This window comes from Zootoca vivipara, chromosome 5 (assembly GCF_965207765.1).
Source record: "Zootoca vivipara chromosome 5, rZooViv2.hap1.1, whole genome shotgun sequence".
Lineage (NCBI taxonomy): Eukaryota > Metazoa > Chordata > Lepidosauria > Squamata > Lacertidae > Zootoca > Zootoca vivipara.
The window spans coordinates 46,181,638-46,195,021 of NC_142588.1; the positions used below are offsets into that span (position 1 = coordinate 46,181,638).

Consider the following 13,384-nt stretch of genomic DNA (forward strand, 5'->3'; position numbering starts at 1 on the left):
AACACAGTAATCTGTGAGGGAAGATGTCTTCTGCTGATTATTTATGGCTCCTGTGTTAAAAGTTGTTTCTAACATGATGCACCATCCAGCAGAAAGGAAGGCCTCTTCTACAGATGATCCTAGTCCTGTTTGCCTGTGCGTCACAGCTACGCTCCGGAAGCCTCTCTGTTCCCTGCACGTGTTGTAAAGGTCATGTGGATGAGGTCACAATGCCATGGGAGGGACGGGGCACTGTAGCTTGAGCTCTCTTGTAAAGGGTGGCAAGGAAGCAGCCAGCTTGGGGGATGCTATTGCTCGCAGAGCTTGTCATGGTAAAAGGCCCAGTCCCGGCTTCCTGAGCGAGTTGTTCGTTTGGGGGAATCTCCTGTACAGGTCAGCCTTTCCAGGGCTGCCACATTTTCTCTCTTGTCAGTAGCTGACCATTGTTTGCTGCCTCTCTTGCTTCAACCTTTGTCTTTAGCCCTCATGTGTCTGCATTTGTTATTATCAATCTCAATATTCTTGCCCCCCCTCCTATCTCCTTTGTGCTCTGAGGACATGAAACATTGCAGCAGCAGAATCCAATGGCGCTAGTAAGGTAACGCAAGGCTGCTGGATCCTTTCCACAGGTTGTGTGCCTGTGGCAGCCAGGAACGTAAATAGCTTTTTAAAGGATTAGAAAATTTCATTGCTATCGCTACCAACAGCATGGGAACAGCCTATCAAATCCCCAAATGAAACCTTCATGTTCAGAGGCACTGTATCCCTGAGCACCAAATACTGGGGAGAAACCAGAAGGCAAGCTTGGGTCTAACTTGCAGCTTGTGAGCTTCCCAGAGGCTGGCTGCTGTTTGGAACAGAATAATAGGCCCTTGTTCTCATTTGGAGGGTTTTTGCTCCTCCATCAAATTTCCAGGCTTTCCTGACATAGCAATGCAGCAATCTCAATAAGCCCCATTGAACTCCATATTCTTACTAACTGGGCATGTGCAGGATAACTAGAGTTGCACTGGAAATGAAGTCTAAAGAGTCTGCTTGGATGACTTGCTGGACATAGTTTGTTCATATGCAGAGAGGCGATGGTTCTTTCCTAATGTTTTAACGCAGAGAAATAGATGACTGCTTACCGGAGGGCTGGCTCCCTTGCGGTCCTCTAGCTGCTGCTGAGTTATAGATTCCTTCAGCCCCAGGCAGCATAGCTGATGGGTAGGTCTGGGAACTGTACTTCTGCAACCTCTGACTTAAAGGTTCTGACAACCTGAAACACCAATATGTTTCTTTTTTTTGTGTGTGTGTGTGTTTAAAAATACACTTTATTAATAATAATTATTTACACATATAACATTAACATAAAGAAAAAGAAGTTAAGAAAATAGAAAAAGACAAAACTTAACAAAAACAATAACTTAAACAGAATAATATTATAATATATAATAATATTATAATATCTCTAAATCATAATTATAACATAACAAAAATAGAAAAACTGACATAAAAAAAAAACCTTAATCGTCAAACAGAACATAAAAGCTTATAATGGGATCAAATAAGAATAGACGAATCATTCTTTCCAAGGGTCATCCATACTTGGCCCCTTATTTTCCCAAATTTTAATCTAATTCATTTTGACCATTAATGTTAAAAGGCTAACCACTAACTACCCTCCCCCTGCCCTCTCCCCCTGATGACTTCCAGTCATTCCTATATGTTGATTATCTTTCTTTCTTCTGGTGCATACTCGATTTGATTTTTTTTTTCCCCTTCTCTCTGATTTCCTTGCCTTTCCTACCTCTGCCACAAGATTCGCTTATTCAACCTTATTTTTCATATAAAACTCGAAGGATTCCCAATTCTTGCCCGCTTTTTCTCTACCCAATCCTTTGGAAATCCCATTTTTAATAGCCAGATTCTTATATCCCACTACTTTCAATAGCCAATCTTTTATATTTGGAATTTTATCACTTTTCCAATTTTGTGCGATTAGGACTCTGGCGGCTATGGTGCTATACATTACCACACATCTGTTTTCAGCCTTAATTTCGTCACTTAACATACTCAAAAGAAATATTTCCGGATCTTTCTTGAATGATGTTTTGGTTATCTTTTTTAACTCCTTATATATTTCATCCCAAAAATTTCTTATTTTTTTACACCACCACCAGACATGTATAAATGTTCCAGTTTCTTCCTTGCATCTCCAGCAAGACTTATCATTTCCCTTGTATATCTTTGCCAGGCGCACCGGGGTTAGATACCACCTAAATTGCATTTTGTAGATATTTTCCTTTAAATCATAACTAGTTATCATTTTGATATCCCTTGTCCATAATTTTTCCCAATTTTCATACATTATTGGTTTACTCACATCTTGTGCCCATTTGACCATTACATCTTTTGTTAATTCATCTTTGGTTTCCCATTCCAGAATCAATTCATACAAATTTTTTATAAATTTATTTCCCCCTTCCAATATTATTTTACCAAATTTAGACATCTCTTTTTCGAAGCCAATTATCTTATCTTTTTTAAATCTTTCATTAATTTCAAAATATTGTAACCACACATTGCAATATTTTCTAATTTCATTATAATCTTTTAATTTTAAATTCCCATCTACCTTTTCTAATAATTCATTATATGTTGGCCAATTACTTTCCATATTTATTTTTTTAACTGATATTATTTCTTTAGGTGATATCCACCACGGTGTCCTCGGCTCCAATATCCCCCTGTATTTTATCCATGTTCTGTAAATTGATTTCCTAATAATATTATTCCACAAGGCATTGTGTACATTTAATTTTTCTCTTGACAATATGTTTCGATTGGGATAATTCTTGAACAACAGGCTTATTAATTTTGGAGTCTCGATTCAGTTGAAAGTCTTAACTTTCTTTCATCAGAGTTTGAAAAAGCATGGAACCATTTCAGCGACAAGTAGATGAGCGCAACCCTTTGATACCAGGATATACAGGTAAAAAAACTGGGAGTCTTGGCCTGCGCTTTGTTCCCATTTCTCAGCTGATAACTTGGCAGAGAGCAACATAACATGCTAAAAGGGGCAGCTATATAATCACGGCTTTTTCACACTGGCTCCCACTTTGTGTTGATGCACTTTGTACTCAGTACAGCAGTAATAAACAGGATTATGATTTTAGTAGCCTGTTAAAGCTATCTATTTGCTAATGTATGCTGTGAGGCAGGCATTGGCAACCTTCGGCCCTCCAGATGTTTTGGACTACAATTCCCATCATCCCTGACCACTGGTCCTGTTAGCTGGGATCATGGGAATTGTAGGCCAAAACATCTGGAGGGCCGAAGGTTGCCTATGCCTGCTGTGAGGATTGACCCAGCACCCTAGTCTTGCCTGGTGAATGAAGGAAAATACCTTTCAATCTCAGGCTCTCGCGCAAGGGGTGGGGAGCTTATGCTTCTCGCGTCTACAATTTGCTGGGCTACACATCCCATCATCCCTGACAACTGACTTACATCGCTAGCAGAGTGATAGGATGAGCCCCAAATGCAGAACAACAATATGATTGGTGAAGAGTAATACTGTACAGTACACAATACTATCTAAATAGGTCCCCTCATAAGGCTGCTAAGTCTAGAGTCTACAACTACCTAACTGCACCACAGATTTCATGCTTCCCCCTTACAGTACAGTGGTACTGAGACACCAAAACACAAGCACATACCTTGCTCTCTGTTTGAAGATCTGGATAGTTATTTTATACTGCCAAATTAGGCTCTTTTCTGCACTCAGTATTTTTTAGAGTCTGTTACCTGCAGGGGGTGGGGGTGGGTGGGGAGGGAGGGAGGGAGAAGTATGTTGCTGCAGAAATGCTTGAGTGATAATGAGAACTAGAATGTTGTTATGAATTCTCTGAATTCACAGGGTACAACTTTGAGGGTGGTGGTCAGGGGCGTCTTTCCCATTGGGCTGGGTGGCGCAATGCGCCATGGTGCCCGCCCAGCAGGGGCGCATCGAGGAGGCACACGGAGCCACCCGCGAGTCCGCCTTGCCTGCTTCGCTCCTTTCCCTGTGCTGGCGGTGGTGCCTGATGCGAGGGGGCAGCAGCAGCGGTGGAGCTGCCTCCGTCAAGGGGCAGCACCCCCACCCACTCAGCCCAGCCCAGCCGCCCAACGCTGCGCGATCCTCAGACCGCAGATCGCCGCGCCTCCAACATAGCTGCCTTGAAGGCGGGGAAGGGCGCCAGGGATGTACATAGCTGCCAAGTTTTCCCTTTTCTCGCGAGGAAGCCTATTCAGCATAAGGGAAAATCCCTTTAAAAAAAGGATAACTTGGCAGCTATGGGGATGTAGCTGGGACGGTGCCGGCCAGCAGGATGCACAGTGGCCACGCCGGAGACTCGGGCACCCAGCGCTCCTCCGGGAAGTAGCCGCCCGCCCGGCTGCCACTTCATGCCAGCAGTGCCTCCAGCTCCAGCTACTGCCCCCAAAGGTACACAAACGCCAGACCGGCGGGGGGGGGCTGCGTGCCTCGCTTCTTTCAGGAGGACCCACCTAGGCTGCGTGCTCCCACCAGCGGACCACGCGGCGGGCGGGTGGGTCAGGGCTGCTGGGCGGGCCCGAAGACATCCTCTGGCCACAGAGGCGCAGAGGGTGGGGGGGGGGTGCCTGAGGGATCCCTGCACCATGGCTCCACATAAGCTTAAGATGGACTGGTGGTGGTAGTACTTTGATTCCATAACTGTATTTTATTGAAAATTCTTATTATGAACTCTGCTGAGTTACCTTGACTGAGAATATACAATACCTTAAATAAATAAAAACAGAAAGCATAACTAAATAAAATAGGCAGCTACAGTGGGCACACCTGCAAAATATTGCTAATACATGCTCTATTCTAACATACAAATGACACTGGCTGTTTTGGCAAACTAAATGTTGAGACTCTCAGACATCTGCTAAATTTCTAGTTGGTTGGGTATAAAATCTCAGTGGTTGGAGTGTGACAGGAGGCTTTGAAATGCTAGGAGGGTGACGGAAAGCTGATGTTCACTTTCACGTGAAGAATTCCAACACTCATACCTACCCTCTGACTAGAAGCCAGGAAATCAACAGCACCCAGTTTTGCAGGCATCAGACACTAAATCAGTATGCCTGGCAGCTGCAAAACACTCAAATTTCATGTTGTGCAAATTAATCAAATGGCAACAAATGTCAGAGTGACAAGCTGGAGCTGAAAGCCCATGTATATGACCCGCCAGATCACCCTTTTGACACATTTACTATGAATGCAACAGAACGTTAAGTTGGCTCCCACCATAGACTATACATAGCCTGTATACACAAATAATGAGTAAACAGTGGGATTATCCTTGTGATAGTCCTGGGGCTGCAGACAGACACAAGAAATTCTGTTGAAGGAAAGCCTAGACTAGTCTACTGGTGGCTTCTTCCTGATGGCTGTGAACTTCTGTTGCCCTTTCCAGGCTACATCCCTTATAGATTCTACCGAATTGGAACTAGCTTCGGAAACGATTCTGTGTGGTGTGTGAATGCGTTTCGTGAGGCTACTCAGAGAAAATGTGACCAAATGGAAGAAATGAGGCTCACAGCGGCTACAGCACCCCAGCTGCCACCTATTTGCACGAATGAAGAAATAATAAACGCACTTGATGACTATAATAGCAAACACCATCCAAATGTGCTGGGTATAGTATGCCTCATTTCTAATCAATTTGGGCTTAGTCAAATCTGTTCCACTATGATACAGTTATTGGAGATGCAGCTCTTGACCCCAAGTTTCTGCAGAGTAGCAGAGTCCATGTTGTTTTCACATCCACACCATACCTTTAAAGCACATCATGACTTTCCTCCAAAGAATCCTCAAAACTGTAGTTGATCCATTACAGCTACAATTCCCAGTGCCCTTAACAAACTACAGTTACTAGGATTCTTTGAAGGGGAGCCATGGACTTTGAATGTGCTGTAAGCATATGGTGTGGAGAGGAGGTGAGTCACAGAGAAGCTACCACTCTGGAAAACTCATTGCACGTAGCACCCTTAGAGTCACCGTCATATTTAAGGCCAGACTCAAGGGGTCAGGGGGTGGTTGCTGCAAGCTTGGTGGCTGGTTTGCTAGACTGAGTTAAAGTGTATGGTTCCCATTCGAGAGGAAGCCTCCTTTTATCATGATGCTTGCCCTCTGAGGAGAGATACAGGGTTACAAAAGGAGCAGATGTCATGTTAGCAGTGAGCTAGCTTAGGGCATGCAACTGAAAGGAAGTTAAAAAGGAAGAAAAAGAAGCTTGGCTTGACATGGCATGTTATGTACACATTGCTGATCTACAGATGAAATGAAACCTTCCACCCACCCTGATAAGCATACTTATCCACCATGTTTGCCTGCTTCAACATTTTCACTAACAGGCTCTGTTCAAGGTGCTATACAAAGCCCTGTGCAGTTTGGGACCAGGATTCCTAAAATACCTTCTCCCCCTTCATATCCCCAGCTGGTCTGTGTTCTCTGCAGGAGAGCGCATCCTGCAGGTATTGTCTTGCCAGGAGGCCTTTGCCATACAAAGTTGGTCTGTTCCACACCTGCCTTTTGGAAGTCTCATTGGTTACATATGAGACAGCCGCCATCTCTTCCATCTTCTTGTTGTCTGTTGAAGACTTTCACCTTTAACAAGCCTTCTAAGTCAAGATATTTTTTTATCCTAGTCTGTATCTGTATTGGATTTGAAATTGTATTTATATATGTAACTTAACTTTAAAAAACACACACACACACACAAATACACACAGAGTCTTGTGAAATTGCTTCACAATGCTCCATAAGAAATGCTTCATGACTGAAATTAAGTAATTATTAACAACAGACCCAGGGCATCATCTTTAACCCTAACCTGAAACATGAGCACCACCTTTAATGCTTTAGCGATTCCATCTCTGTCTCTTAAAAGAAACCCGCAAACTGGTGGTTGTGCCACTGGTGTAACCTGACCTTAGATCAGGGCATGTTCCACTATACTGTTTTGTTCCTGTGCCTGACTAGCCCACATCCAGGTCTTGACACAAACTTTACTTCTTGACTCTGTTTCCTAATTCCCTCCAACGTGGTACAACAGAGATAAGTCTGAGCTTTCAGCTTTGATTGAGCAGTGGAGTAAAAGTTCTGTTTGATGTGAGTCATTGCACACACAAAAAGCTGTCTGTGAATGTTTTCTTTTTAACAGAATGTGGAAACTTTTAGGCAGTTTTTCATTTTCTTTTAAAGCAAAACACTGACCTTTGTTCCTCTGCTGTCGTGCACAGATGACAAATTCTAGTAGCAAAAGCATTTTTGCTTTGCCATAGGGGAAGCTCACTGCAGTGATCCACATGTGGCCTGAACGTTGCATGGGAAGACAGAGGAGATCTTAAGTCTGTTTTGATGAATTGTGGTGGTTAAGGGGGTAATGACGGTTCCCTCTTTGAGAAAAGTACCAGTCACTTTCCCCAGGTCTTTTGAGAGAGAGAAACTCTATCTCTGCAACTAGCAGCACTAAACCATGACAAAGGCCTCTAATAGCTTTGTTATTACAGATGAAGAGCAACAGAAATTGCTTTCTGTCTTGAGTTTTTTTATCTACAGCTACATGGACCTGCCCCATGACCTCTAAAGCTCAGCTGGAGAAATAGAAAGGAAACAACATGCATTCTGAGTTCATTCATCCAAAGGGGAGGCTACAGGCTTGTAGAAACCTAATATGCAAGTACCATAAGACTTGCAACAAAATACTGCAGTGTGATTTACTCCCATTCAGGATGTTCCATTCCATTCACCTTCTCACCTGCTTTTCTGTCCCCCCACATCCACCACAACAGTTGGTCAGCTGTCCATGGCCACTGAGCATGCTCAGTCTTCATTGGGCTGTTTGGGGTCCCCCCAAAAATTATGTTTGTACTTTTGCAAAATTTGGTCCTCCAAAGCCTCCTGATACCTTCCTGTTGTACATGGATTGTGGTATTTTGGCTGTGCTTGGATAATTTAGATTGCTATTAGTATACAGTATATGATTATCTAGCAAATTTGCCATAACACAAACCGTTAACACTTGAGCAATGATACCCATGGTTTTACTTACTACCTAGCACAGTGGAATTTGCTTTAGGCTCTAAACTTGCTGGAGTGCGGCCAGCACTTGTTGTCTCTAAATACTGTAAATGGAGAATTAAGAGGGCTTGCAATCTCTAGCTTTGAACCTTCCTTAGGACTTTTTCAGTGGTCTTCTCTCAGGATATTCGGATTCTTGATCCAACCCATGAGCTATATAGAGCTGTTATTTCTCTTTCTCACTGATGGGAATTGTATACAATTCTTTTCCACTTAGACCCTTTCTCCTGAAACTGGAATGTTTTAAAGAGCACCTGTCTTTCTTCCTGTAGTAAATTATTTGCATTGGTTGGCTGATGATGGAGTAATACACGGTTTCACAGATTTCAGGCTTGTCAGATCTACTTCATGTTTTCATAGAACCCCAAGATCTACCAACCAGATTCAGGCGGGAAAGACATGGTGCAAGTTAAAGAACACGGTGCTAATGCAATGGACCTCTCATTTGTGCTGTTCTCCTCACTCTCTGTAGGGTTATTTTTAGCCTCAGTAAACTTTCAATTCATGCCCCATTTCATCACTTTATATTTGGTCTTTGGTAAGCTCTACATAATTGCATACAGAGTTGTGTGAGCTTGTGTTTCTTTATTTATCTGTATTCCTTTGTGTTGTGTTCTGCCCATTTCATCACTTTGCAGGGCCTGTGGAAACAAAAAGGAGTCTACTTGAGCCACCTATTCCAGGCTGGACTGGCTTTGTGCCCAGGTCTAAGGTTACAGAGTTTGGTCACGGAGCTCGCTACCATGTGATGGCAGAAAATTGCTATCGAGATTTTCAGAACTCCTTGGACAGAGCCAAGCAGGATCCTGCTACCAAGGAATCCATGTATGTTGGCATAAAGATCTTTCACTAGGCTATGCTGCAGCCAAGAAATCATGTGGATATAATGTTACATAATGTTACTCATTCATCTATGCTCAACTATTGTGTTATTTTTATATCTTTTCCTCCTGTGATTTTATATTATTATTAAACACCTCGATCATTTTGCATGAGCACAGGGCCGTTTCAAGCGTGTCGCACACCCTGGCGCCGTGGTGCCGAGATCGCTCCGGCGCCCCCGCTCCGCCCCGTTTCTTGGTGTGGCTGGTGGGCGGGCGCCGGGCCGGCGCCCTGGCACCCTGCACCACCCAGCTTACACCTAGAGCCAGCCCTGCATGAGCAGCTGTTAACATGATAAGACAATATATTTGTTGCTGTGAATCCTACAAGACCTGTCTCTCAGGATGATGAGAAACTATCAGGGTGGAAATTGTTTAGGGTTTGTGTTGGAGATGCTTAATTTTTGCTGTTAAATATTTTTGCTGTGGTTATATTTTTTGTAATTGTGTATATATATTGATGTTGTAAGTCACCTTGAACATGGCTTAGCTAGTATGCAAATAAGTGATGATGGATGAAAACATAGAAAATATTGGATATAAATTTCAAATGTCAGGATTGGGGACACTTCAAGTATGGTTGGACTCCAACTCCCATCACCCTTAGCCAGCATGGCCAATGGTCAGGGATGATGGGAACTGTAGTCCAACAGTATCTGGAAGACCACGGGTTCCTCATCCTTCTTCTAGTATAATCCACCATAGGTGTATTAAAACAAACAAACACTGTGAACATAAGGTGGCAAAAGCTTCCCATGTCAAAATAGTGCTAGGCTGACCGGTATGTCATTATGTTTCATTGGTACCAAGGATTGGAGGAAAGAAGGTTGTTTCAAATCCAAACGTACACTGCTTGCTGCTGTTGTTCCCCTATAAAACAATGTCAGGCAGAAAATCCAAATGGAATGCATTTACTCTGCCTCTATGGAGAAGGAAACAAGAAATCCAAACTCCATTGGCTGCCCAGTCCAGCCAATGTATTGCAGACTCGCATACCCTCCAACATTTCTCTGATGAAAATAGGGACATCCCATTCCATAATGATAATTTTACTATTTATACCCCACACATCTTACTGGGTTGTCCCAGCCACTCTGGGCAGCTTCCAACATATATAAAATCATAATAAAACATTAAACATTAAAAAAACTTACCTATACAGGATTGCCTTCAAATGGGTCGGGGGTCGGGTAACTCCATACCTTCCAACATTTCTCCAGTGAAAATAGGGACATCCTAAGGAAACGTGGGACTTTCCGGGATCAAATCAGAAACCAGAACGACTTCTCTAAATCAGGGGCATCCCTGGAAGATAGGGACACTTGGAAGGTCTGGATGTGTCTTAGCCATATAAAAACCAGAGACATTCTACCTTCTCATAAGTATTTGATAAGACTATCACACGTACTGTTTCAGTCATAAGCAAAGCTGCTCATAATATGTTGTTACAGTCAAGAAAGGTGGAGAATGGCAAGCACAAAAACATCATTTATTTTATTTATTTTGTAGGAAAGAGAGCCCTGCAACCAAACTCAAAGAACCACGCCCATACCAGAGATTCTACAGGCCGGAAGGAATGATGCCTAAGTATACTGGACATATTCCACGTAAGGCTTTAGGACTGTATTATTTGAAACTGGCCACTTACTGTGGGCCTGTTCACAAGACTATGTTCACCTGTCTCAAATCTTGGACTGGAGAAGAAGAGAGTCAGCACCGAAAAAAGCTGGTGCTTAGTGATGATAGGGGTATTGCTCGATTTGTTTTGGTGCTCAGAGGAAAAGGGTCTTCACGTGCCTTACTTGGCCATGTGAGTTAAAATAACTCAGTCAAAGGTTCTCATGCTTTCTACTATATCTTCATTGAGTTGATTGAACAGGTTTTCTGAAGCAGGGCACACAAGAGCCCCTTTGCCTCCAAGGAAGACCTTGTTAGTCTTGTAGAAGTCAGTTGGCCCATATCCTGTTATACTGGGCCCACCTTCTGTTGCTGATACTACACCACACTTTGACCACTATGATCAGCAGAGTATACACAGCTCCAGCAAAGCCGTCTAGCAGAACATTGGTGTCTTCCTGCTTTCCAGCCTTTTATAGAGCTCCTGGTTAAGAAAACTCCTTTCCCACACAGTTCAGTTCAAAGTATAAAGTGTTTATTGCCTCATGATCCCTGTGTGTGTGTGCACATGAGTTGTGGCCCCTCAAAATTGTGCACCCAGGGTTATGGGCCCTGCTGCCTCCCACATCATGCCCCTGCAAATACTCACCCTACAGATGGGAGCCCACCAATCTGAGCCTCTCCATAAACTGCAATGAACATTTAGACCCCTTGACTGTACTCGTCACATGGCTTTAAGCATTGAAATAGGCCTTTTTGTCTTGTAGATGAACGTTCTGGCATCGGAAAGACCTTTGGTAATGTGAGCAGAAGCTGTTCTGTCTGCAATCACCCGGAAGTGAGCTATGGCACTTATCTTGATAAGAAACGGAAGGCTGTAAAGTGTCAAGAACCGATCAAGGAAGAAAAGATCCCCTTAACTGCAGCAGACAATTAAAAATATACAGAAATACCAGAGATTATATGAGAACAATCCTATCATGTTGTTTGCTTAACCACTTGGTATGAAATACCATTATTTACATTTTAAAGTATCAAGTTGTTAGACAGATGGTTGTGGTTTTGAAACTGACACTAAAAAATCTACACCAGTATTTCTGCCTAGAGCACATGTGGATCACTGCTGCAGCATCACTTACTGCTCTAGCTGTTGACTTCACACCCTATATCTTATATATTTGAGCTGGCACAGAGATCTTGAGGCTGTGTGGAAGGTCATTCAGATGCTAAGATGCATAGTCTAAAAACTCTTTGAACTAAAACATGGTAAGACATTCAACTAGTTTCCTATCCTGGTATTGCCATGCAGCTGTCAGTTTCCCATAGTATGATAGCCTGTCCAGATGTGGGTAATGACTCAAGCCATGAGCTGCACATCTCTTGGCTCTGTGCCACCATGGAGTTTGCCTGGTTTGGCCTTTGCATCTGGAAGTGACATCAGTCACAGCTGCAGGTGGACTGCAGACTGGGCCAGAAAAGGAGCAGACAGTTTGCCTTGAGTAGGGCTACTGCTTACTGCTGCTTACAAAAGAGACTGAAAGGATCATAAGGCAGAGGACTGAGTGAGTGACAGGCTGCATCCTTCACAGGTTGACAGAAGTGGTGATTCAGGCCAGTTCAGTGGCCCACTACAAATATGTAAAGGGAGGGCTGTAGTTTATTTAGAGCATTTGTACCCCACTCTTCAGCCCAAAAGTCACCCAGAGTAGCTAACATACAATCAGTTAGAACAAAACAATCCCTGCCTGCAGATTTATAATCTCTCTCTACATATATAAAGAAAAGTGACACACAAGGAGAAAAGAACAGGGAGGGAAGAGGAAAAATGAAACTCAGGCACCAATTCTTAAGCAGAATTCTTAAGCATTCTTTTAATGTGACCAGCTGGCACAGCTCAGGTATAGATGGTGCCTGATACAGCTGGTGTGGTAGAATGCAGGGGAGTCTCTGGTTCAATCTCCAGCCTTTCCAGCATCTCCAGATAAGGCTGGCAAATGCTCCTGCCTGAAATCATGGAGAGCTGCTACCAGTCAGTGCTTGGGAAATGCTGCATTCTAACGACAGAAGGGGCAGCTGGTGACATTTGGGTTCCCTGCAACAATGGTACAAAGAAACAAGCATCTGAAAGAGTTGTTCCAGTGGGTTTCTGAGGCACATTTAGAATATGTAGATTTGCTTTCAGTGCATTTTTCAAAATTACCTTTTTCAGACTTCCTATCACAACTGAGGTACATTTATTTTCACCTTCTTTTTCACTAGAGTATTCCTTTGCTTGCATCTGTTTAGTTAATGGAGCAGCCCTGCATTTATTTTGTCTAAAATCTGAAGGAAACGTTCTGAGTTCAGCTCTCTTTAATCTGTCTCATAATATGTGAAGGGTCTGTGTGCATCTGCAGTGCTTGATTTTGTGGGAGGTGGGCTTTCTTTCTTTTAAGAAATATGTAATTTAATTACACTGATTGATGGTGTAGCGGTATGTGTGAGGGTGTTGTATAGTACTTTGTTGAACATTTAAGTACCAAATCTTTGACTTAATCTTTTAACCTTTAGACTTTGATTTTCTTACTCAGCCTATAATTTGTACAGCCTGCCATCAGAAGAGGGAGGTAAATTAGACTGCATCTGCTATATTACAAATTATAATTATTAACATTACTTCCATTAGAAGCTAGGTCTTAAAATTCCTTCTTGGTGGAGTAGTGCTACTCCAGTAAAGCCATGTATGGGAAAATGGCATAGGCCACTGAAGCAGCTGAACTAATAGGTAGAGATTATTCAG

The 13,384-nt window shown here is 42.9% G+C and overlaps 1 protein-coding gene across 1 annotated transcript; it reads left to right on the plus strand.

The window, feature by feature from the left end:
• The first annotated feature begins 2,895 nt into the window (after positions 1-2,895).
• On the plus strand, positions 2,896-11,868 carry SPMIP5 (sperm microtubule inner protein 5). Its single transcript, XM_035138542.3, has 5 exons — positions 2,896-2,953; positions 5,439-5,660; positions 8,746-8,932; positions 10,498-10,595; positions 11,373-11,868. Exons 1-5 carry the CDS (start codon positions 2,896-2,898, stop codon positions 11,540-11,542), a joined length of 735 nt encoding a protein of 244 aa, XP_034994433.1. The 3' UTR covers positions 11,543-11,868.
• Positions 11,869-13,384: the final 1,516 nt, after the last annotated feature.

Coding starts and splice junctions, on each gene's coding strand:
- SPMIP5 (XM_035138542.3), top strand. CDS start 2,896: ATGGAACCATTTCAGCGACAAGTAGATGAGCGCAACCCTTTGATACCA. Junction 2,954..5,438: donor TTTGATACCAGGATATACAG/GTAAAAAAACTG, acceptor TGCCCTTTCCAG/GCTACATCCCTTATAGATTC. Junction 5,661..8,745: donor ACACCATCCAAATGTGCTGG/GTATAGTATGCC, acceptor ATCACTTTGCAG/GGCCTGTGGAAACAAAAAGG.